General features: G+C 36.5%; 1 protein-coding gene across 1 annotated transcript in view; it reads right to left on the bottom strand.

Annotated features, from left to right (window-relative positions):
• Positions 1-27,887, bottom strand: part of grip2b (glutamate receptor interacting protein 2b) — a 79,437-nt gene that overhangs the window by 43,487 nt on the left and 8,063 nt on the right. Inside the window, exons 2-6 of the mRNA XM_039612666.1 lie at positions 5,835-5,912; positions 3,207-3,342; positions 2,882-3,027; positions 1,456-1,542; positions 506-581 (exon numbers count right to left, since the gene is read on the bottom strand). Of these exons, the coding sequence (XP_039468600.1) occupies positions 506-581; positions 1,456-1,542; positions 2,882-3,027; positions 3,207-3,342; positions 5,835-5,912 (523 nt within the window). The remainder of the gene's footprint in view (positions 1-505; positions 582-1,455; positions 1,543-2,881; positions 3,028-3,206; positions 3,343-5,834; positions 5,913-27,887) is intronic.

A 27,887-nucleotide genomic window follows, 5' to 3' on the forward strand; every position in this document is an offset into this window, starting at 1 on the left:
GCATTTACACATATTGATGCATATGTGTGAATGCAAATGCATTAAGGGAATAAGCGAAAATCCAACATGGCTGGTCTTAATGAGTTCTTCCACCATTATGCACCGCCAGTTTAAATGCACCTTCTTTGTAATTCTGTCTGAGGGATAAGATACTGTTCTCAGAAAGGATATTCTGTTATTTGGTGTGTTTTGTAGGTATTGGAGAACACTGTCTAACGAGACAGCATAAAGTCTCCCATAGGTGCTCAACTGACTTTAAAGCAAGTGCCTACAGAGACCATAGAATGCATTTCATATATTTTTATACTTATCAAGCCATTCAGTGACCCCTCAGGCTGAATAGGGGCTATCATCAATTACACCAAGTGTATTGGCTTGCAGTGACACTGCAAACCCAAACCATGCTCACTGGAGCACTTGCTGTAACACAAAAGGTTCAGCTTTTTCCTTTAACTCATCACCTACATGTGTGCCAGTTATGCTTGTTTAATCATGCATTCAGTACCTGTCTGCAGGGCCTCCTGGCCTGACATAGGTGACCACTAAAGGGCGTGATTTGTGCCAGTCCTCATGGGTACCGCCTGTAAGAGGAGCAGGGCAAAGCTGTTTACACTAAATTCTGGAGACACATTACAAAGAAATACCACATTAGCTTATGTTTTAGTTATTTATTTATCTACATTGTAGTAAATAAAAATGTGATACAGCATTGCAGCCAGGAGGTAGTTTTATCCTTATCCTAAAATGCTTTTAAGGTATCATTTGTTGAGAAAATCTAAGAATAAAATGTAAACTTCAGATCTTTAAATACAAATTTAGATGAACCAACAAAAACAAAGCAAGGGGAGTGATGTTGTCTTTCATTTTTTCCTTTTAGCACAAAAGTGATATTCCTTTAACCTCTTAAGACCCGAACTCTTTCATGGCATGCATTTTTAATTTCTCTTTGCTATTTGAGCTGATTGGGACCTGATGAATGTAAGAACAGAGAATTACGTGATTTTTTTTTTTTTACCTCATTTTTGTTTCTGAGAAAAATGAGATCCACAAATGAGGACATTTGCTTTAAATTTCGATAGAACAGTGCCAGTATAATGTCCTCATAAGTGGATATTTTGGTCTAGACAACCCAAAATGTGATGTCCACATATGTGGATGCCAGGTCCTAGGAGGTTATCATTAACAAAGTAGAGAAACACTGCCAAACTACAACCATCACAAGAGTTCAAAAATATTCCTCTCAGTAGAATGAGTAGTATGATTAACTAATTTATTCCTATATTTATTAAGCATAGACAAAATTCATTTCTAATAAACATGGGAACAGCTACTGTACAATATATTGGAACAGTTCAATGTAGTGTAGATGACACCATTTCAGTAAGATGTTACTCCTAACTAAGTGCATAACCATAAAAAACATACAGTAATGGGCTTTCTTTAAGTGACAGATACCTCTCATGACGAAACCAAAACTGTTCCCTTCTTTGTGCAAACAGATGTCAATTGTCTTTGATATAACCCCTGAGGTGCTGTCTGGTGCTTTGAGTAAAGACACACAGAAACACAGAGAGAGAGAAAGAAAGAGAGAATTGAGGGATTAATCCGGCACAATTAAAATGTATCAGCATAACCTGAAGTTTACATCATGACATTAGAGCACTGATATTTAATGTAGACCAATTAAACAATAATAATTACTTGAATGCTCTTCAATTACAACACTACAAAACAAAACAGAAACACTCCTGTATTAAACTATGCGTAGTATTTGAGTGTCAATTCAGGATTCCCTTAAATTTCTATACTTAAAAACTACACTATCGTAAAATTAAATATCCTAAAATGAAAATAATGTTTTGAAGAGAGATGTTGAAGGTTCAAACATCCATCAGTGTTGTTTTCTGAGGCAAATCTATTCAGCTAGCCATAGCCTATCAAAATACAACATTGTACGGCTCAATTTGGTTGAAAAATGAAAGGTGAAAAGTTGTCTTCTCAGCATATTAAAAATAATCTAGTTAAATGCCATTCCCATAGAGCATTTTTCCTTTTAAATATTAAAACCCCCTCATTTGTATCATCTATATATCTTCATGTAGACTTTGTTTTTAATTGGGTTATGTCACATTGTGTGCTGCACTGTGAGTATAGTTGAGCAGGCCTCTTGGGAGTCTGTAGGGCCCATTGGTAGTGTAACGTTTGGCACTGCTTTCTTGTAAGAAGATCCTTGGTTTGTATTGTGCTGTTTAGAGAGGTGTTGAAGAGGAAAAGTATCCTTTTTACTTTTCTAACCAATTTAAATGATAGCTTGTCTTTTTGTGGGAATCTTTTCATTTAGTTTTTTTATAGGATGGACATGTTCAAATGAAATTATTTTCCCTGTGTGTGTTTCCTCAGCATGTGCTGTAGATACAATAAAATAGATGAGTGTAATAGATCCAGCAGTATAAATATTGTTCAGATGACACAGGACAAAGTTTTATAACGTTAAATAATCTAAAGCTATAAAATGACTATCAGTAAATCCCTATGATTGATAAGTACAGTAAAGACAGGACACCGTGCCAAGAGTTTAATCATTTAAATGAATGAAGGAGCTGTCTCTTGGCAAGTAAACAAATGTATCAATATCTAGCGCCAATGTTCAGTATCAATGAAGAAGTAGTATATACTATACATAGTGAGACCTTGGTGCGAGTTTTGTGTGTACCTAGCTGTCATTTACATTTACTCTTCTATTCAGAGTTACAGTATTCATTCCAGTAACCGGCAATTTCTAATGTGATATTGGATAGGACCTTACTGACATCACTAACTCATATCTTAACGACTTTAAAAATCATGTAGAAACAACCAGCCTAGCTGAACAAATACATACCTGTGGGGGGCAGTTCATACTCCACCTCCAGCAGAACCCTCTCTCCTACATTTTTCAATAAGCTGATTATCTCTTCGTGCCGCAGTTTGGTCAGATTGATCCCATTCACGGATTTGATGTAGTCCCCAACATTTAACTGGTCACTCCTGCATAAAGAAGGGACAAAAGCATGTAAAGGCTTGCACAAATGAGAAAGGCTTTAACCACATGTTTCTTTTTCCTTTTATTAAATGACCCATTTATGGTACAGAATATTGCTGAATATCAAGACAGTCTGAATCTATGTATTCATCCTCATCTTTGAGGTTGACTGTGTTTCACTCACCTGGCTGCCAGTCCTCCAGGTCGTAAGTTTGATACACGTGGTTTTCCATCCTTATCAGTTCCTCCTGAGATGGTGAGGCCCAGTGTGCTGCCTTCTTTCTTCACCAGCTCCACCATAGTCACCCCCCGCAGAGCTTCTAACCAAACACACACACACACATAAAAACGATACACACACAATACAGGCAGAGGGAAGGACATACCAATATACACACAGGGATGTGTACACAGACATATGTAGCCACACTCAAACATACAAAATACAGGAGAGGAATAAGTGGTTAGTGTCTGTTCATTCATTCCAATTCCTGGATTAAAGCTTTAATAGTTTCTAAAAGATAAAAAAAAAACTAAGACAATTGTTCCTGTTTGTCCTTGAGTGAGACACTGATCTTGTGTTGGCTTAAAAGAGCTGAAATGACTTAAACGTAATGTGAATTTCAGACAAGATAAGAATGAGATAATGATAATTAGGAGTGCCCTTTGTCTCTTGTTGTCACTCCACTTGAAGAGTTCCTGGCAGGGATGAAAAGGTCTTTAAAGGTTAAAGTACACCAGCAGAAAACAGAAGTTTGAATCAATTTTCTCTTCCAGCTGAGAAATTAACAAAAGTAATCAACACTGCACCTAATATACTTTGCTGCTAAAAAGTTATATTTTACAGAATCTGCAACTCTAACTGTCCTTTTTAAACAAACAAACAAATCAACAAGCAAACAAGCAAACAAACAAACAATTTAGTAAGTATACTTATTTGAAAAAACTGTCCACAATATACTACATTTTCTTGACCAATAATGTACTTTCATTAACTTTGAAATAGCTGTTATGTACAGTTAAAACTCTAATGAATCCACTGAAAGGAACTTGTGATAACAAGGATCAAGGATTGGTGGACCACTCTGACTCTTTCAACATGAAGACAAAAGAACTGTGTAATGCAGAAGAACTACTTAATGCAATATTCCCTAAACCCCTCAATAGACTACTCCATGAACCAAAGAAACACATCATTCATGAGAATTACATCAAAATTCTAACACTTATTAAAAAACCATTTTTAGAGTGAGTTGAAGTTGTGTGATTTTTTTCGGTATTCTAAAAGATATAAGGCCAATTGAGTTTGGTTAAGTCATGATGGGAGTAATTATTATTGATAAAAAAAATGGCACGAGTAAGAAAAATGTAAGACTTTCTAGGTTCATGAAAAGGCTAAGGAATTTGGTTCAAAACAGCCAGGGGAATCTTGGAAGATGAGTAAGCCTTTACCGAAGTAATAAGTAAACTAAAACCCCAGAGCTGTCATGACATGGAGTTGCCTTCCCATTTGTCTGTTTGTATCATTACCATTTACATAGACCACGAGCGTACAGAAGCATTCCCATACACACAAACACATCAACACACAAGCAGATGAGATAAAGCTTTTGTGTGATAGATGGCTAGATTAGGTACATCCCTCAGGCAACACTCAGGATCAGTGAAGTGCTTCACACCACAGTTATCTCTGATAGGCATTACGCAGCATATACAGGGACATGCACATTATCAGCAGAAAGGCACTCATTCATTCATTAGTCCTTGTGCTATTCACATTTGCATAAAAGCAACGCTTTTCCAAATGTAGTCTGGATGACGTGAACATTTTCTGAAGTGAATCCATCACTAAATTATTATTTTTTTTCTGCAGAGGTGCAGAACTGAGTATGTTGGAATTCATAAAGTTTTGATCTTGTAGAAAGATTTTTATACTGCACAAAAGAAAACTTGGAGAATGATTGATGTACTACAGAGAAATGGGAGGAATATTATTGTACATGTAATAATGATGAGATAAACAGAAACACTTAAAATACAATAATAATAACAATGATTTTAAAATTAAAATTAAAAATAAAAAAAATCTTAATTTTTAAAGCAAGCAAAGTGACCTAAGTTCTAGAAATGTAGCTGACTTATGTACAAATTGATAAAGATGTGACCTAAAAGATGATCAGGAAGAAGTCAAAGATACATAGCACAGAATAATAATAATAATAGACCTATTTAAAAATTCACGGGGAAACAAGCAGAAAACAATTCTTTTTTTAAAGATTCCTTAAGCCTAGAAGAAGTTAATGAAAAGATGATGAAAATATAACTGAAGAAAGGCTCTCAACCTTTCATGAGCCATAAATTACAGTTTTCATTCATGTTGTAAATTATAGTGTATTGTTGGGTAATCATCAATAATGAGGAGGTTATAAAACAGCTAAAAAACTAAGGGGAAAAAAAAATCAGTATTAGTCATCAGCTCAACTAAATGTGTAGTTTTGGACCACTTTGGTTAGTCATGACTCAGATATAAATGCGTGCTTTCTAGAAAAGCAGGCAACAAATACTTACAAAGCTTTCTTCTGTAACATGTTTACTTTAGAAGACCAAGTTTAATTGTGACCATTGGTAATTTCCAAGAAATACATTTTTTTTTAAAGCATTGGCTACTTGCTACATCCCTTTAAACAGAATTTTCAGGATTTACCTTAAAAAACACAGACAGAGAACGAGAGAGAAAGTTACAGACAGAAAATTACACATACACAGAAATTTATAGGTATGTAGGTAGTGGTAGTTGGTGTTGGGCACTTACCAGGTATGCTGTGTCTTCTTGAGGCCATGGTATGCTCTGGTCCAGAGATATCCTTAGTTTTCCCATATGGTCCATCATCTAAAGAGAAAAGAGACACATAATTGAACTTTAGTATTTTTAAATTTATTTTGGAACAGTTAAAGCTTCAATATTTTGACTGTGACAAGGCAAAAATGATTAGTTTATATGAACCCGAGGATGAATTATCAGGTTTGCTTGGGGTGTACTGTACGTATGGCTATCTGACTCAACAGAAAGTCCTCAACACAAATAATGAAGGAAACCACAAATGAATAACTACATAAAAGACTAAAAAATGCCATTTATTAACAGTGCTTATATACTGTAAGCATACACCTAAAGACCTATTTAGCAAAGCAATCATGCTAACACTGTCGGCACCTTTTTAGCTCACTTTCAACACCGGAATCACATTTCATATCTTAACTGACTGTGGTGTCCTCCCAAACTTCTCGCATGTGATACTGAATATATGAAATTTGTAGCAACATAATAATACCCCTGCACAGTAGTTTATGATGACCATAAGATGATCATAAAGCTCTTTTGTTTTTGATTTGGACTTTGTTATTCGGATATATCATTTCATTCACACTCTCATTCACGCATGTACACAGCTTCCACAAATTGTATTGCTTGTCAGTGATGGTATTGTAGAGTAATGGTTTCTGCTCCCAGTTTCAGTTGACACTGGTCTGAGCATATCTGATGATGATTCTGAGAGGTACAACAAAAATTTCTGATAGCTAATCCATGACTGAGAATGTAAAGACAAGCCTGCAGCACTGCATCTGTTACTTCTATCAATCTTTTTTTCCTCAAGGATCAAAGGGGTTTCATGCCCCAACTGAACAGATGCAAACACAGTTGGCCTTCCTGCCTTTAGAGCTGCAAATGTTCTCTAAATGCTTCTTCGGGGGAATTTTCTCTCTTGTAAGAGTTTTTCTTTTTTTAAAGAAATGCTGTGTAAAATGTTGAAAAAAAAAAACACCCCACATTTGTAATCTCCTTACCACAACTGCAGTTGCATCAGTTTTGCACACTACTGTGTGAAGATTACACGTAAGGGAGATTTTCCAGTTACCTACACACTGTCACTTTAACTAACTTTAAGTAGGTTGACACATTGGCAAATACCCAGAAGAGCTGTTGAAGGAAGTCTCCTGCCAGGTTGGACAATGAAACAGAGGCCAACACTATATGTCACATTTGGGGGAACAGATGTCCTGCTTTATAGTCTGTGGCAGAGACTTTCTGGCAAATATCTAGAAGACATTTAATATTTTATTTTTTCTTCTTCTCAGATCACCACAGCTTTCTAAAGGTGTGCTTTTTTGTTGCTAAATTAAAAGCACAGGAGGGAATCTTGTATACAAACTTAAATTAAATGTCACAATGCCTGCCTGTCTACATACTTGCAGTAACCACTTTCCTTTAATTGGGAGGTTCTGCCAATAAAGAAAGTGCTTTTTGAATACAATATCAATGACGTGATCATGAAAATGAACCAGTTGCACAGCCGCAGTTTCCAGTTGTAATTCCTGTCTAGCTAACAAAGATAATAGTAATTCTGCCTGTAGGTGGTGTCAATGTGCTCTATCTACAAGTGAGCCACCCGCTGACAGCGTGACTGCAACTTTTCTTTTTTCTACATATCTGCAAAATTAATTTGGCTCTGCATGAATTGTTCAGGACTGTCTTTCTGCTTTTTATGAAGAAGAACAAAGAGGGGCAAAAAAACCCCAGATATTATTGCAGATATAACTAAATATCACTGAATATATGTATTTGATGAATCATAATGTCCTTTTGGCACTAGTATGACACAATAATGCAAATAAATCGAAGCTGCTCTTTTCTTTTCTACCATAGAACAAATATAGAGCTTTTGTGTAAGGAATCATTAATTTGTTTACTATAAATCTGCTTTTCCTTTTGAATCTATTATTGAGTACAATTATATTAATGCACATATTTTAAGGACTCATCTATGATATATTAAGGATATTAAGTATTTTGCTAACCCACACTCTTTAACTTAGTTTGACAGCAGCTGCGACAGCAGAGCTGAGCTTGTTGTTGTTGTTGTGACTCTGAAGGGAGAGGATGTGTCCTACTTTACAACCTCTGCTCCATCAGAGGGATGGGATAGGTTTAACAATTCATAAAGCACTTCCCAGTTACTCTAATTCAGAAGTTGCATTAAAACCAGGGACAATTATGCCACAGCTTAAACATAAATGTCTTAGCTAATCTTCCAAAATAAATGCATATTTGTAATGCTGTTCCAGAGCAACATTTTAAATCAGCTTACTACCATTAGCAGAGTAAGCAGTTAAAAAAGATTTGTAACAGTACCAAAGGAACTGCAAAAGTTAGCTGGCCGATTGTGTGACATATTACTTTAACAGCCAAAATTAACAAGGCATTTGCTTTCTATATTTTACTAATTTACTAACATATTTTACTAATATGTCAAGAAATCCCTGTATGTTGTCAGTCTTCACACTGGGCAGGTCTAATGCTAGGGGTCAGAGTAAGTGCTGTAAGTTTTATTTTAATCATCAGAGGCAAAAGTAACATCATGTTCAGACAGCTCAGAAGGTAATCTATATTCAATTCCACCAGGATCAACACATTTTTTCTTGTTTTTTTTGCTGTTGTCACTACATGTTCCTGAATTTATTGACATTCTATGATCTCTAGTTGCCACATTGCTGCATTGCTGCTAGTGTCTTCCTGTGTGGTAGCGAGTTTCCTGTGACATCTACCTTCCCTGATACTGACAGGACTAAAAATAGTGCCAAGTAGGAGCAGATACACATGTGAGGTAGAAGGATATAAGTACACATTTTTAATCACTACAAGTGTACGCCTGTGAGCGCAGAAACTCCATTCATATTTAAAAGAATTAAAATCTATACATTGGTCTGGTGCTTTGCACAGTTGACTAATGGCTCATTCAGTTTACACCATGAAAGAGCAGAAAGGTTAGGTCAGCATATGAGTTGATGTTTTTTTTAATGTGATTGTCTGTTTTTGAGCTTGCCTATCTATCCTTTTACTGTGTCTAAATATCATAATTAGTTACAATGTTTATGTTGTTTATTCAACATATGCATAACTCCTTCACTGTCAAGGTTTTGGCCTTTAAACAAATTGGTGAATTAAATTTTATTGCATAAAACTTCATTGTGTCTTTAACCTTAATTAATGTGTCACTTGCATTTATGTAAAGCACAATTACAAAAATCAATATTGCCACACAACATAAAAATATTTTAAAAATCCATGGTAGCATATTTAAAGTGAAGCTTATAGTTTTACCTTTATCGACCATTTGATGTCTTTACAAGAAACAGTTCAGCAATATGTAAAGTGATATCCTCTAACAATTTCCATACATGACACAATTTCCTGCCTTCTAACAATTTCAAATATGCAGTGCTGTCCCACTGGAAATGCTTAGAAATCAGTTCTCTTCCCAGCAGTAAAAGTTAAAAGGAGGCCATTGTTGTTGTGTCTCAGAGTCTAGAGATCTTCACAGAGGTGTAATAAGTTTAATAATTCATAAGTTGTGGATTCAATTTAGCTTTAAACTGCTTTCATAAGTTATATGGCTGGCTGTTCCTGCTGTGGGGCTGTCACAAGTATAATGGACCCTAAAGGCTGCTCATCAACACACACACACACACACACACACACACACACACACACACAGACATAAAAAATAGTCCTTCCACAAACTAACATGTGTGACCCTCTGCAGCAGAAAGTGATGCATACATAAAAAAAACAAATACAAAAATGATTCAGCCTCAAAATGTATATGGATATGCCTACATATGCACCTAAATATGTGCATGAAAACAAAAGTCAAGCATGCAAGAAAATACAAACGAACACTTGCAAAGACATCAGGAATGCTTTCAGCAACTTGGCCATCTCTGCCGCACTGACTGGATGTAAGACAAACTGATTTAGTCACAACTTAGCCCCTCGAGCACTATGAATCTGCAGCTCTCATCCTCCAAACCCACATATCTCCAGTGCCAGAGTTTGTGTGACTGAGGTATCAGTTCACTACAAACTTGTTTGTCATAACCGGCATTTGGAAGCATAGCACATCATCTGCTAGCAATACTAGTCTTTTTCAGTGGATATATCATCTTCACACTGACACTTTTTCTTTTTAAAACCTCTTTGCTGCCTCTCTTCTCGGTTCCCCAACACTTTCTGATAAATTAGTGTCTCCTAGTGAATAATTTGAATGTGATTAGGCTAATGACTGCCGGCACTGTCAGCTCACCGAACAGGTTGAGTTACAGAAGAGGCGTCAGGCCAGATTTCCTCCTGCAGCAGAAGCACTGGCATAATGCTTACAGCATGAGCATCTTTTCAAGCAGAGACAGTAATGACTTTAGCATGTGCTAGGCAGGTTTTACAGAACAAAGGATGGATGTCATTGGACAAATACAAAGTAATTTTTATACAACAGGTTTAAAGTTCAGATTCATTGCTCTGTAGCAATAATGGAACAACTGTTAAATGTATGTTTTGACATAAAAATGGAAAGGAATGAATTACTTTAAATGCTTATTATTTTCCAAACAAAACTAAACAGCTGAACAGAAACTGCAATATCTGTATGTTGTTACAGTTACAGTAGATGTAGTATGCCAACATTTCTTGTCAGCTAAATGTTCACTCAGAATTTACTGCACATGCAATATGCTACTGTATGTGACGTGTGCATGTGTGTGCCCCACAACAGATGTTACATGTTTAGCGTTGCTTTCATTTTGATTAACATAACTTTTTTTTAAAAACTAAAAGAAGTGAAAAACTCATAGTGATGCATTTTTAATGCATGTATTCACTCACTGTTGGCTGTGTGAGCTGATGAAAAAGTGAGTGACCAAAATAGTGACAATATAGCCTACAGCTCTGTGCTATTCAGAATGAAAACTGAACAAGACACTGATTTCTGTGCCACCCTAAATTAAATTCGAGCCTCAGCCTGGCCACCACCACAAAATTCTGGCATCTCCATTGCAAATAAATGAATGAATAAATTAAAGGAAACAGAAAAAAAGAATTAAAAATAGGATGCTGTTTAAATGTTAGCCTATGAGTTGTATGTCTGCTACTCAAAATTCCACTGTTGTGTAAGTGTGAACAAATAACAGACTATATGATACCTTGATACACAAATAATTGTACGTTTTGGTGCGCACACACAGACACAGACACAAAGTAGCACATTGCATGTATGCATGCATCTATGATATATTTTAAGTGTTTTATGGGGTTGTAGGTCAAAAAATTTACCTCTCAGCTTTAAAGCATCCTGCTTTATACAGAAACACCTTCTAGACTTTTGCAGGTATTTCTGTTTGTGAAGGTGTCTTTATATGTATGCATGCATTCATGAAAGGAATACAAACAGACACTTTTCTGGAGAACCTTGCACGATTCTTAAAATCAAAAATTCTAAAATTCACAGATCTGGTTCATTTTGTCACTGCACAAATTATGTATAAAGCAATGAATAACCTGCTTCCTGACAATATTCTAAAACTGTTTTCTAAAAGGGAACAGGGATACAATTTGAGGGGGGAATTAAATTTAAAACATCCTTGTATCCGTACAACATTAAAAAGTTTTTGCATCTCTGTGTGTGGAGTGAAGCTGTGGAACAGACTAAGTAAAGATATGAAGCAATGTCCGAGCATGGCGCAGTTTAAAAAGCGGTTTAAGGATATGGTTTTTACAGGGTACAGGGAGGAGGTAGAGATTTGATAGGGTATTCTTGTCCAATATTTTCATGTGTGCGGGTGCACGGGTATGTTGGTATGGGTATATATATCTGTAGGTTGTGTATCCTTTGAGGTGTTACTGGGGTTATTGAAAATGTGTATATGTGTGTATGTGTATATACGTATGTATGGATAGATAGAAACACACATATATATATATATATATATATATATATATATATATATATATATATATATATATATATATATATATATATATGTGTGTGTGTGTGTATATATATAAAAATTAATAAATAAATAAAAAAAAAATTACACATAACATATAATGTAATTGCAAGGAGGTATTCTGTAGTCTATTGATTACTACATAGTGGAAAATGGGTGGGATTAAATAAGCTTATGCTTCTTCCTGCTCCTTTTTGAACATGAAAGTTATTTGTAGTTGTGGTTGCTCGTTTTTCCTTTTGTTTTGCTTTGTTTATTTGTCTCTTTGAATTCTATGTTGTTGTACTTTTTCAACATGTTCAAAATAAAGATTCAATCAATCAATCAATCAATCAATCCCCTAAAGCTTTTACTCAGCCTCTCAGACTACTGCATATATGCAAATATTTATTCTTGATAAGGATCTTTTTTTTGTAATTTATACAACACTTTTTTCTGTTTTGTTGCATTTTGATGCTTATAACTTTTGAAAGTGATAAATTTAGCATTAAATCAAACTATTAGAATATTTCCTAAGATCAATTTTAAAAAAGAATTTAGAATAAAAATTGATTTTGTCCTACTAATGAAAATATGTTCATTTGAATTAATTTTACACTCCTAAATTTAACTGGAGTTCTTATGTAACAAATTATTGCATCAATGTGGCATGGGAGAAAGTTGCTCCAAAGGCATTTTTGAAGCCCAGGTTTCTTTGACAGCAGCATTCAGCTTATCTATACTATTCTTGACTCAAGGGTCAAGAGAACGGGAGAGAATGGATACAAATATATAAATATATATACGTAACGGATATATATCTGTTCTCTTCCAGTTACCCTTGTCAGTATCACGGGGGGGCTGGAGCCTATCCCAGCTATCATAGGGTGAGAGACTGGGTATACTCTGGGACAGACAAACATTCGCACTCACATTCACACCTATGGGCAATTTAGAATGACCAAATATAAATATACTCAGATCAGGAACATGGTAATAACATATAGTTTTTAACACTGAAGACAGGTACCAAGTCATGCTGAAAAAAGGGAATCGGAAACTTGTCAGAGGATGGAGGCATGAAGTGCTCTAAAATCAAACAACCACAGCAAGCACCTCAAATCATCATGTCTGTGGAAATTTCACACTAGACTTAAAACAACTTTGATTTTATACTTCTTCACTCTTCCTCCAGATTCTAAGATCTTGATTTCAAAATGAAATGTAAAATTTACTTTTATCTGTACAGAGGACTCTTGACAAGTAGGCAACAGTCCAGTTCTTATTCTCCAGTCTCTGGTTCAGGAGTGGCTTTCAGAGACTATAGTTTAACATATAGTTTGAACCAATATGGAAATATAGTTACTGCTGAAATGACCCAGATGCAGATAAAAGAGTTGCCCAGTTTTAAACTAGATGTATGAAAGTCTTTGATCTGCAAATTGTGGATATTTGCATTTCAAATGGTGACTCTTCCTAACAGTCGTGCAAGTCATCAGTGTCACATGAATCAAGTTTTGAATTAGCAGAAAACACTTGAGAATATGGTGTCAAGATAGCAATGCAAAAAGTTAATTGGAAAGTAGCAAAGGTTTTGAGCAAAACAATATTGGGGTATTTTTCATGTGTCAATACACCAAGCCGATATTTAGCTTACACAACTAATCCTCTACCTCTCAACTACAGATCAAATCAATGTTGAGCTTCTAATCTGAATTTGATAAGTTGATATTTACTGACAAGCATAGCACTAAAATGAATACATATCATGTCAAGAGTACCATAAACATTGCAGATAAGAAAGACCCATCAGAAAGAGGAAGAGACAGAGCCTGGGGTAGTGTAGAAAAATGTATTCATAGATTTGCACACACAGCCATCCCCCCGAATGATCATACTCTGACCTACAGTTTGAAAGCACATAATTAGGAAAACACCTTCTAACACACAATCTTAGTTTCTTACCATTTCTTTCTTTCTTTAACAGTCACACAAAAACACTCAGTGGTATATAACAGTACTTACTAGAGACACAACACCCCAACATCTTAATCATAGATATACATACAAACATACATGTGGACTCAAGTACACACAGAGTGATTTCTCCAAATGTGACAACAAAGTGGATGCATGGGTGAATCTACATGTTATCTCACTGTGCTTATTATTATACACATACATATACACAGCAGAGCCTCTTATTGGTGAGTTGATGTCACTCATTTAAAGGCAATTCTGTAGAGATCCATCACTGAATATAGAGAGACAAAGGGCTTTGTAACTGCAATAAACTAAGTGAACTTTGTATGTTTTCACCCCTGGCTTTCATTTGTAGTCATGAAAAAGTGAATCATTTCCATAACAAGAGCAAATTTGCATAGGCAAATATTTGTGACTAGTTGCAGTCTGACCGTAGAGATTTAAGAATTCATCAAAATCTGTAAGCTGAAATGAATGAAAATCTGTCACTGACAATATGTTTGGAAGAACACATCAATGTCAAGAATGTAGCAGCACTGTACACAATAGTAAATATTAACATAATAAGGTTTTATTTATGATGTTTTTCCTGGACTAATATGCATAATACACTTGAATGAGCTGAAACTACTGGAGTGCGCTGTGATTGCAGTGAGCAGCTGCCAGGTACAATGTTTGTATGAAAGTGGAAGAAGGCTTCATGTGAAAAGAATGCACCACTACTCAGCCAGGCTTCTCAGGGTTCATAAAAGAGAACACAAGATGCAATTGAAAAGAAGTGAACAGAGTAACTCAGCCTATTCATTTTGTTGAATAAGAAATTAAAGCAAGTACACTATTATAATCATCTGCTATTCACTAAACCACCAAGTAGGCGTCACAAAACAAATGAACGAGCGTGCTGCTGAAGTGTTCGGAAAAAGAGATACACCTGTTTGTTCAATGCAGGAAGACTGGAAGAATAAAAATGAGAAGAAAAAGACAGAAGAAAAACTCATGAGTATATGCATATTTTTAAGCAAACTTTCATAAACTAGCAATGACACTTTAACTTTATCTTAATTTTGATTTGCAAGAAAAGCAAAATGCAACGGAAATCCAGGAAATAGTCATTCACATCGTCTATATGTCTGCCATAATTATTTCTAGATTCCTTAGTGTGACCGACAGGTAATGGGAGACTAACTCAAGATAGCCATTATCCATGTATAAAGGCCCTGCCCTGACATTAACTGAACAGTGTCTTGCTGTGAGGGCGCAATGAGTCACTATACATCTATAGAATAATCTTAATATGATGGTGTAGTGTATGTGTGTAGTACCTGTATAACCAGAAACATACAGCTTAACCTTTAAAATTACCCAACAAAGATCTCTTTTAACCTTTCTTCAGACTTCTCAAATTCCAAGTCTGGAAGAGAGCTGTGCAGCCTTTAAATTGTGTTGTGTTACTCTAGACCATTAGTGGTAATGTTACTAAATATGTTTGCTTGTTTAGGTCACACAACCTTGAAATTGTTACTGCCCTTTAATGATCATAACAACAACAAATGACAGTGTATCTGAAGAAATAACATACATTTTTCCTCTGTTACATCAAGTTTCAGTGTCATACAAACACCATAAAAATCAATGACCCGGTCACTGGTATATCTTTGTTTCACATGCACTGTAGGGCTATTTTGATTTTTTTGTAGTGGACCCTGATTGAGTCATTATAAAGAATTGATATCTTCAATAGGAATGAATGGAGATGACAGGTAAGAAGAACACAGAGAAAGACTAAAACATCATTTGTTCTGGTCTTATCATGAAAATTGTTCACAATCTGCTTCTTAGGTCTGATGACATTATCCATTTCCGGGTCCAAACTCTTCTCGGTTACCAAATTAAACAAACACTGTGGTATCACTGAGAGTTAAAAATGGTCCAAATTCTGTCATCTCCAATGAATGGTCAGTGTGGCTGTTCTCCCAGGTGTTACAATGCAGCCCAACGCCCAACAATGTTGGTTGCTAGCTTCTATCTAAATACCATGTTCTCACTGAAGGATTTCTAAAATAAAACTCCCAGTGTTTGTAGGTTAGGCTAGCTGAAATATAATGTTGTGCTACCTGGTGGCTAGCTACAGAGGTATGGTTAGGGTACTATAAACGTATTAGCACAGTGAAGATGGGGAATTAGGGTTAACTTTTTAAGTTAACATGTGGATACCCAATGGGCAGAGACAAAAGCAATCAAATGGAAGGTAAAAGATGTTGAAAAAAAACCCCAAACGTCAGTTAAGAGAACATCTGAGATCCATCCACAATCTCAGCCATGTGAGGGTGATTCTTTGGTCAAATATTTGGTGCCACACCATTGGCTGCAGTTAAATCGTAACATTTTAAGAACTAAGCCTAAAGATCTATGTGTTTATATTACATTAAATTCCATTACATTTACTTCATTTAGAATTCCTTTTAGAGAATTTATAGAATAGAACTCTTTTTCCAGTATACTACACTATTAACATACATTTCCATTCACAATATATGTGTTAAAGTAGCTGATAGAAAATGGTATGGTAGCCAGTTTAGAACCACTACAAAGTGTGTGTGTGTGTGTGTGTGTGTGTGTGTGTGTGTGTGTGTGTGTGTGTGTGTGTGTAGGGTGTGCGTGTGTGTCTTTGTGACATGCATAGACACACACAGGCTCTGGGTTTTTGAATACTAACGCATCTGATTGCTGCCATTATGATGCTGAATGAAATTGAAGATGTGTAATTAGCTATTGTTCGTGACAAAGCTAGTACACAGATGGATAAAAAAGAGACAGAAAAAAAACAAAAACAAAAACTACAAAATACCGCACATATGAACAGTAACCCCCCCACCCACCCACTCACTCACTCAGTAAATATTAAACAGACGGGGGAAAAAATGGCAAAAATTGTGTGTTGTACATGTGCACACACAGTTATCCTGACCTGTACACATACAGGTTCTGTCACCTCTTGCACAATTTTTTACACCCACTCTCCAAACACACTCTCTCTCTCACACACACACAGTTGCACTGAGTAGATGTCTCACCCACACATACTGAGTGTCTATGGAAGGAACAAGCAGTAATTAGGGTGGTTAATAGCTTGTCTGTTGTGGTAATTGCTGCCTGTATGGATCTGGTTGGAGGGTAGAATAGGGGTGCAGCAGAGGGGTCTCATCAACACTTTAGTTCTAATGATCTCATGTCTCTCTCTCTGTGTGTCACCTCTTTATCTCTTTCTTGCCAAGCTAAACTCTTGCTAAAGTTTATCTGTGACAAACTTTCTAAAGCAGATGACACAGAATATTCATCAGTACAGCATCCATCTGAAATAGACAGTTAACCAAAAGATGTTCTTTTTTGGGTATTTATATTTATTATAATGACCGAAACTGCTATAACATAATTTGTTCCTATAATATTGTTTTACTCTCCCAGAGTAAAATGCTTCACTGCTCACAGCCTCTCTTTTTTTTGCCTCATCAGAAACAAAACATATTTTTAAGGACATCAAGAACAGTGCTATAAGGGCAAAAAAATGTTGTTTTTTAAAGATCTGTAATTGCAAAAAAAAAAGGACATTTCTTCAAGATATGAAGAAAATCAATTCAAAAAGTAGAGCTGATATAAGTTATGTAAAGGAAAAATGGCTGGCTTTCACTTCAAATATGCCACACAAAAATACTGAATATTGTGCTGAAATGTTACTTTATATCATGGCCTCACTGTTAAGCACAGGCACTGTGATACAGAAGTTTATCTCTGTGGGTTTTAGTCATAGTGAAATGATTAATAAACAGGTGTTTTACAAATTAAGTCCAGAACAACATTATCTGCCTGTCAGACAGTTCTGATACACATGTTGCAAATAAAGATGTATCAACATATTCTTAAAATCAAAACCAATATGTACAATATGTGCTCTGAATGATACAAGAGTGAAAGTTTAGCATTCTCATGACAGATAGCTTTACTGGTATTGTTATTTAACAATAAAGCTTAGAAAGGCAGGAGATATAAAAGACAGAAATAAGAAATTTGAAGTCAAATATTATGTAGTAAAAAACGGAGCCACTCAGATTCAGGTTGTACAAATAGGACTTTTTAACGATAAGAAACGCCAAAATTAAATTTACTGCTTATGATTTCCCAACCAAATTGTAAGATTTTAACATTAGTACCTCCAGCAATGTGGAGAATATTGGATATTGCAAAGAAAATATTAAGTTACTGAGTTAGGAGGATTTTGTACACCGTCATGAAAATGGCAAAAAGCAATTCCATGACTGAACTAAAGATTATTGTAGTTACTGAAATTACAAGCAGGCATCTCCTTACTTCTTGCTGTGTTGAGCTGCACACCGACACTGTGATAATGCCAGTGCATAGCTGATGTTAATTAATGTAGAATAAAGTCCAAGTATAGAAGTCTTCCCTCAAATGTTTGGTAACTTTCTGAGCTGATTATAGTAACAGGCTGTGTGGTCCATTCATTCAACAGTCATCCTGAACTGTTCAGAGGATGCAAGGAGTCTTTGATCTAATTGCTTTGTTTAGTTCCTTGGCGTGCCTGTTTTGTCCATGAACAGCGGGCATTTGCGACCCTGACAGGTTAACAAATCACTAAACCCACTGATGTCTACACATCCTTTAACCACCGAAACATTCACATCACATGCTTTGCTTCTTCACATAGCATGTACACTTACTTGCATTGGAATGAATGTGGGCACTGAAGGTAAACGGTGATAGGGGTTAAAGGCCTTGTGACATCATGAGAGAAAATTGCCAGAAACTATAAAACAGTGATGGCAAACTAATTTTACGTGCAGCCCACTTTGCTCTTAAGTGGGCTGAACCAGTGAAACTACCTGATAAATGTGGAAAATCAGAAAAAAGTTTGTACAAAATATACAGTTTTTGTTCATGTACAGAAAATGTTAGCTTTTTGTTGATGTTTGTTTTGTGAGGGGTGGGGGAGAGACAGGGCGGTGGTCTTTATCAACAGGAAAAGCTAACTGTAAAACACATGAAAATACAGTTTGAGATTCAAAATCTATATCCTTTGATATTTTCCAATGCCATCTGGTGGGCTGGACCAGAGTCTTTGCCAGGCCAATTCTGCCTTATATTTGACACTCCTGCTCTAAAAGCTTTATCACCACACACTCTGAAAAACACTGCTGAAAAAATGTACTCCACATCAAGTCAGGTCATCTGATTATTGCCATAAAAATACATTAAAAAAAAACTACATTGTTGCACGAGATTTGCACTTCAACTATAAGACACATTAAACGTCACCAAATCCACCATAATAGGAGGCAAACTTCCCTAAAAACATGACAAACAAAAGTACTGTTGGATTTCAACAAAGACAGAAAAATCTCACAGATGAAGAAAATCAGGCACAAGGAGAAATCAGCTTGGCAGTTGTAGGGCAGGAAAAAGATGTCAAAAACACCTTTGAAGTTACAGTTTTGTTTCTTGTGCCAACACATCTCTGTAGCAGATTCAAACTGATGTTCAGTTAACTAAGTTGAGTTGGTTTTATCAGAGGACCGGCAAAGGGAGAGAAAGAGAAGAGTGATGAAAATGAGAAATAACTGGGTGTTGTGATGAGAAAGACAGTCCCGTCATTAATTAGTCACATGGTTTGATCCCCCGCACACGCTGCCGTGATGCACCTGGAGTGCTTGTAAGCTGCTTGAGGTAAGAGCATTATCTAACTGTCTAAAAATGTAAATGACAGGGAAGAGAACGTAATGTGTTAAAGACACAGTAAGAAATGTGCTGTTCTGTCGCTGAAAATATTCAAAAGCAGTTTTCTATTTTCATAATTAGTGTTATTAATTACAAATGATCAGTCTGAACAATTATACATTCAGTAGTCCCTTTACTAAGTCTACCTTGTTAGTACCGGGTTGGGCCCTTTTTCCCTTCAAAACGGCCTTAATTCTTTGTCGCATAGATTTGACCAGGTGCTAAAAACATCCCAGAACCTTTTTCAGCATTATACTGGCAGGACTAACAAAAGATTTTGGTCTGTATTTACATTACACTGCCATTCCACCACATCCCAAAAATGCTCAGTTTGACCGTGGAGACCATTACGAGACACACTGTGTCCATAAAGATGGTCAATAGTACTCAGGTAAGCTTAAACAATCCACAAATGGTACTAAAGGAGCCAATGTTTACCAAGAAAATATCCCCCATATTATCTGAATGTTTTAGCAGAAAGCTGGAAACTGTGTTTCCAGTCTTCTGTTGTCCAATATCAGTGAGACTGCTGGAACAGTTGCCTTAGTTTCCTGTTCTTGGATGACAGGAGTGGCAGTTGGTGTGGTCTTGTGCTGCTGTAATGCATCTACTTCAAGGTTCCCATCTTGTACATACAGAGATGCTTTTCTGCATGCGTCGGTTTTTCCCCATTTTGATTCTTGGTTTGAACTTAAGCAAGTCATCCTGACCATGTTGACATGTCTAAATGTGTTAATTCCATGTCATATGCAGACTTGATATTTGCATTATCTAATGCAAATGTCTAATCGTGCTCTTTATAGTTGCACAGGTGTACTTATTAACAGAGGCCAGTGAGTGCAGATTGCCACTGAGCACTCATGTCTGCATTCTGTTTAGCTGCATTATCGTCATGCTTGTAATCACAGAACAGATGTCCTGCCAGAGGAGTACAGTTACAACTTGCTGAGGAAAATGCAGTTTGTAGGAAACAACAGAGAAATATGAATGCAACATGCAAAGCTGATAATAATGTCTGACATACTCACTGCCTCACAACTGTCACTATTAACAGAGGTGGGAAGTAACAAAGTACACATATATTTTCATTGTACTTAAATAGAATTTTCAGGTAACTTGTGCATTTTTTTTTTACTTTTATATCCCACGTTTTCATATATGGGTTGTTAAGTTTAACGCATTTGAGGAGACTTATTATTTTATGTCACTGAATACCTTCTGGATATCAACTCGATTTGAATCTAAATGGAGGGAACAATAAAACTTAGAAGACAACCTTGGTGATCCTTATTGCAGACTAAAGGCAAAAACATATAATTATGGACCAGAATGAATAAAATTTCTGGTGCTACAAAAGAGGAGCAAGCACAAAGGGAATCATCCTTTGTCCAAGTTGGACTGCCTAAAACATAAGTCTGATCCTTTCCATGTTCAGTCTGAAGGTGCAGGCATGAATTAAAATTTGTCTCCACAGCACACAAATGCCTATGAGTCCTCCTCTCCTCCCCTACATAAAACATGATTAGGAAAAATGGGACTATCCATCTCAGCCACTATATTAAAGCTGGTGGGGCCTTTGTAATATTTAATGGATTAATTCAAAGTGCATGAAAATGCATCAATTTGTTGGAAGACGTACTTACATAATAATCACCATATATTTATGAGGACGATATTCTTTTTTTCCCAATAAATAAACTCAAAAAATGAATGACTGGACCTTTAACATGATGATGCTGATTAAATTCACTCACTTAATTCTACCTACAAAATGCTTTATACTGCTTAGAGGTTGAAAATACCAAAGAGCAGTGAATTTCAGAGCAGCAGCACAAGTTGGCTCATCACAGCCTGCATACAAAATCCACACAATGGAAATTATTATGACTTATTTTTAAGGGACTTTTTCCCCACACTCCACTACTACAGCTGATTTTGGGGTTCCTCACCAAATCCTGACTATACATATTTTCATTTTTAGATGTGGAGGCAAACTTACCCACTTGCAATGTAGGCAACAACCTGTGCTCTTTTTTTTTAGCTTTACTTGAATAAAGAAGTTGAAAGAGTACTTTAACTTTCACCAATGTATTTTTAAGACAAGTATCTTTACCTCCCCTGAACTGAAGAATGTTTGTACCTTTGCCAACTCTGAATATTAAATTATCAGTGTGGTCAAAGCTGTCGCCAGAAAGCCAATGTGGTGATAAAGCTCTCATCATACATTTATTGTCTATTTCTGCTTTATATCCTTATCCCTTCAGCAATGATGAGATTAAATCAGCCCCACAAAACAGTGCAAACAGCATAAAGAAGTGAAAAACTGTCTATTTGGTAATATTCTAAGAGACATATGAGAACTACAGTATCAAACTACTTAAAAAAAATAAATTAAAATGTTTTTTTTGTCACAGTCTTTTAAAATATGCAGTGTTAGGGAACTTAACTTTTCCGTTTTAATCTTCTGTAATAATGAATCTAAATTACAGTAATAGCTCAAAGCATGCAGTGAAATACGGAACCTCTACTGTGTCTGTATCTACATAAAACTAAAAGAAATAAAAGCACCTTTGTGAGTCTCACTGCATTGTTATCATCTTGGTTAGTCTCTGAGGCCATTTCACAGAATATATCTCCCACTATGTTCATTCGTGCATGAAATAGGATGGTGCTCACCTTATTAATACTCCTGATGCATCTCGTTAACTTTACTACGCTAATGTACTGTATGTTGTAGAGGAACAGAATCAGAAATGTGTTATGCTGATATCATGGTTGCTAGTTTTGTTTCTTGGCTATGACACCATGTGGAATACTTCAGATTGAATCAATAGCACATAATGTTATAAAACAATATGATACTTTTTCCAAAAGCATTTATACCACTTTGTCATGTAGCACCAGTAATCTGCAAAAGTGTTCTATTGCTGATTAAGTGGTGATCAATTGGTGACTGTAGGTATGAATATGGGCATAAATAGTTGTCTGATGTGTTCGTCCTGCAGTAGACTCATGACCTGTTCAGGATGTATCCTGCCTCTTGCTCATGACAACTGTGATAGGATCCAGCAACCCTATGACCATGAATTGGAGAAATGGTTTAAAAAATCTGCATCGATGCATTCGCTTTATTGTTGTTGTTGTTGTTTTTTTTCCTGAGCAGGAACCTGACCTCATACAATAGATGTTGATGCATCTTCACTTATCCAAACGTTTTCCACTTTAAAGGGCAAAAAAGTGCACATACAGTATATAAACAGGATGGATTGGCAGACAGCAGTTTGAGTCACACATCTTATTGGGATCTTTTATTTATCTATTTATTTATTTTATTGAAACTACTTAAGTTTAAGCAATAAAACCTACTTAGTTTGGTTTAGGTAATACAAAATACTTGGATTGGTTAAGTCAATTTAGTTGAAATATGTTAGTTTAAAAATTGATAATATATCAGTTTCAAAGTCATGCTAACTCCAAAAAAACTTCATATTTTGGGTCTATGTACACTGATTGTTTTTAGGGATACCTTAACAAAGGGGCTCAGTTGCACCTGTTCAAATTGTTTTTTGGGGGTTTTTTTGTTCCAAGCTTATTTTTCACTATAAGCATCCCATTGGATTAATTCAATATGGCAGAGAGTTATGGACTAGACTATGGACCCTACCAATCAAGCTAATTAACCAGTGGTAGTGTTCACCGATACCTTCCTGGCTCTAACCTCTTCTCCAAATGTGGTCAAATCAGATTCAATAAGTGCTATACATAAGACTTTAAAATGATACTTCACAAAACAGCTACAGCCATCTTATTATACAGTCTATGGTTAACACATATTAACCATGATGAAGAACCAAATCTTATCTTTGCTCTGCATCATACAATTAGTATATGTGAACATGATCGTTTAAGGTATACATGAATTCACAAAGTAGTCCTGATAATAACAATCATGGTTTTTCTTCCATTCATGGTGAGAATACCACAACACCTAATACAAAAGCATAAATCTGAGACAAGAAAACGGTGACCAAAGATAATAAGAAAAGAAAAAAAAGAAACACTCCCATCAAATGTGACAAGCATTGTTGTTTGAAATGAGAATAAATAAATAGAAAAAAAACACATACAAAAAACTATATCAATAGAAAACATGAACAAAGCTGAACATAGAAAAGAGCGCCACCTACAGAAAACTGTTTTTATTATACGAATTCCCAAACAACAGGATGCATCATGGAATTATTGAATGGGAGGCAATTCCTGGGAAATGTAGTTCAATCAGCACAACAATGCCACCGATAAATAAATAACAAAGAATACAAATTGCAAAACTGTTGAACACTCAATAAAATAATTTCCCTCTTGGGCTCCACACTCACCGACACTGTTTGCCCCAACGTCCCTTCTCAAGCCACAAAACATGACGGCAGACATTGAGTTTTCCTTATTAGTGTACCATCCACAGAAAAGGCAGAAAGAGACAAACAGAAGCGAAAAGATAAGAGGACAGAGAAAAGAAGAGACAGAGGGAGAGATGTGGACTGCCGCGCGCTCAGGGAACACAGAGGCGATGATAAGAGATGACTGGCGCTTACGTTACGACCACTCAAGCCCCAAGAGGGAGGGGGTGGGGGAGAGAGAGGTACACAATGTGAAGGGTGGAAGAGAGAGAGAGAGAGAGAGTAGGATGAGCTTAGGGAAAAAGTGAGCGAGTATTAAGGCGCAAAAAAAGGAGAAGGAGATTTTGAGAGCCTGTGTGGGAGAGTGAGCAACAAAGAGATAAAATAAGGTGAGAAGGAAAGAGAGTGAAAAACAATTCATTCTATTATAGAAAAGCCAGGAGAGAGTATGAGTTTAGTGACTCTGCCTATTCATCCACATATATTTCAAAGGTGGGTGAAATAAAATAAAACCCTGTTTTAGATTTAGAGTTCTTTCTCTGAGTTAGCTTGGTTCCTGTAATTGCCTAATTTTATAGACCATGTCATATTTTTGACACAGTTTAGGACAGTAATACATTGTTTAGTAACACATTTAAGATTAGTTATGGCTTTTCTGAGACACTCAATAAGATCTTTGTGAACCTGTAAAAAAGCTCTAGGTGATCAGGCAATAATTTAGGAGTGGGGTACTGGTGCAAGGATACAAGCTATTTGTTCTTTGATAATTTGTTGCTGGTCTATTTGTTACTGCAGCTTGTCTCAGTCATCCTTCAGGTCTTTGACAGGTTACATTCCACCAGAGAGGAATCAGATACCTGGAGAGCCATTTAATATTCATGATCTCAGCACGACTTTATATTTTGAATTATTTTTGAAACACAACTACTAGAAAACTTAATTTTACTAATGAAGTGTTTCAGTGTTTGACATTATATTGCCTCCCAAAAGGAAGAGAAGCTTCCCCAGCCTTTAAATAGCACCCCTATCAACTTACATCTCTAAATGTTAATGCCTGGGGTGCGTCTCAGCAAATCAAGTTAGCTGGGTAATTCTTCCAACAGAAGAATTAAGAATTAAGTATCTTGGGGTCTTGCTCACAAGTGATGGGAAAAAGGAGCGGGAGAACGAGAGATGCAATGATGCGGACGCTGTACCGGTCCCTTACCTATGGCCACGAGCTGTGGAAAGTGGCCCAAAGAACGAGACTGCAGATACGAGCGGCGGAAATGAGCTTCCTCCGAAGGGTGACTGGCCTCTCTCTTAGAGATAGGGTGATAAGTTCAGCCATCCGGGAGGGGCTCAGAGTAGAGTCACTGCTCCTCCACATCGAAAGGAGCCAGTTGAGGTGGTTCAGGCATCTGATAAGGATGCCCCTGGGTGAGGTGATCTGGGCATATCCCACCAAGAGGAGGCCCCGGGGCAGACCCGGGACATGCTGGAGAGAGCTTGTATCTCTTGGCTGGCCTGGGAACGCCTCGGTGTTCCCCTGGATAAGCTGGAGGAGGTGGCTTGGGAGAGGGAGGTCTGGGTTTCTCTGCTTAGGCCGCTGCCCCCGCGACTGGGCCGCGGAACAAGATGGATGGATTCTTCCAACAGTCTATCATGCACTCTTAACTTACTTTTTTTTCTGAGTGAGTTTTACCACACATGATCTTCCCGCAGAAGAAAGAAAATTATGTCAACTAATGTCAACTGATTTTAAAGGCATTAATAAAGCAAAATCAAATTATTTTGTTATTTTATCTACAATGTCATGTTGAGGAGAGACAGTTGTATCGTGAATATTTGTTTTGTGGACATAGATATAAAAACATATGTGGATGTAACAAAGCCAGGTAAAGAGAAAGAACATACAATAGTTTAAACAGGTAGGGATATTCTTCTAATGAAAAGTGCTGAGTATAACACAGCAAATAAAGTAACATGCTACTGTAGTCACATTACATTTTTCTGTAACTCACAATTGTAGTGCTGTACTTTGTAATCTCATGACAGTTACCTATCAGACAACCAATGCTGTTAATTGTGTTACAAAGGTTCTTCAATTATCCACTGAGAGGAAAAACAGTCAATTAAGGTTATTTTTTTTCCCCTGAACTACAATCAGATGACTTCAGTTCCTCTGGAGGTAGAATGAAAGTAGCAAAGTAGTCTACAATGTTTAGGATTGAAGACATTAATATTACTTTCATTAAAGGACAGCTGGCAGATGGTAGCACAGCATGGGCCAAAAAGAACTATCCTCCACCCTACGACTCAACCTCTGCCAAACAGCCAAAGCTTGATTTTCAACAGGTACCAAAAGCAGTGATATGCAGTGAGACATGTGGCACTGAACCCTTCATTTCTAACTATGCCTGTTTCCACAGCAGAATCACTGTGGCCACAACATACTAGAGATGGCACGATACCACTTTTTTATGTCCGATACCGATATCATAAATTTGGATATCTGCCGATACCGATATGAATCCGATATAGTGTGTTTTTTAATCAATAAAACTGTTTTTTTAATATCTTGCTGCATTTTGTATAAGTTCATACTCAAGTTGAAATAAACAACAACACTAAAGCTATTCTGTTATACCTGTATGTAAAAAATACATTGCACCCAAAATATTTCATAGTTCAGCAACACTGATCAATCTAATAAACTTAAACCTACTCCATCCTCCCTATTCTGGTATTTTAAAGAGTACTTAGCAGAAATATTAAGCAACCTAACTAATAGGGTTGCAAACTCCCAGCAAAAAAAATAGGGAACCACCCCCCACCCTCCACCTCATGATGCTTAATCGACATAATCAACTTTAATTTGATGCAGTGTGAAAAAAATGCACAGAAATAAATTATTTTTCAAGAATAATTAAATAGATTCAACATCTTTCTTCTACAGAATTGCAGACTGCACAGATGGTACCTTCCCAAAGGAAAAAGTACTATAGCTTACTAGGGTATATTAGACTTAACAGTTACTATATACAGTAATGGACTTCTATACATTTTACATCAGATTAAAACTTTGGGTGTAAGATTCAGATAATTATTTATTAAAAGTTAGACATTTTAAATGAGAATAAGAAAGAAAAGTCTTTGTGCCCCTTTTCCTGTTAATGCCCCTATCGGCCCCCTGGCTAAACTTTGCTAGATCCGCCCCTGCACAGTTACCAGCCGTCAGCTACGTAGAAAAGGATCCTGGTCTAGGAAGTAATATTAAATACATTCTAACAACAGCTTATCAAGGTTAAACGTGCTGCTGTTGTTCAGCCGCTGGTTTCCTCTTTCTGGTGCAAAGTGGGCCAAAAACAAAGAAGAGAGACGGACTTGCGACAGAAAAGCCGATCAGCTGATCATTGAGGAGTTTCATGAAGTAGCGGCAGGAGAGGGAGAGAGAGAGAGGCAGACGCTCCATATATCGGTGGTTAAGCTTAACGCAGGTACGCTTTACAAACATTCAGAGATGAACTTACACACTTGCTTTACTTCTCTCTGGGATAACTTCCTCGGAGATGAATTGCTGGATTGCTAGCGAGGCTACAAATACACACAGCCGCTCTATCATGTGAGCACACTGCTCTGACTGCTACGGTTATGAGCCGAGTTACGCCGTGTCGCAAGTTTTGTGAGGTGCTTTTTTGATATTTAATGGATCGGATTACATTTTTTATTTTTCGCCGATATCCGATCCAGTAATTTACGTCAGTATCGGACCGATACCGATACCTAATATCGGATCGGTCCATCTCTACAACATACTATGTAATATTTGAAGAATTTAAGAAACATCTTGTGGTTTTCCTCACCAAGAAAGAGCATTGACTCAGTGTGTGGGA

This window comes from Oreochromis aureus, linkage group 5 (genome assembly GCF_013358895.1).
Source record: "Oreochromis aureus strain Israel breed Guangdong linkage group 5, ZZ_aureus, whole genome shotgun sequence".
Lineage (NCBI taxonomy): Eukaryota > Metazoa > Chordata > Actinopteri > Cichliformes > Cichlidae > Oreochromis > Oreochromis aureus.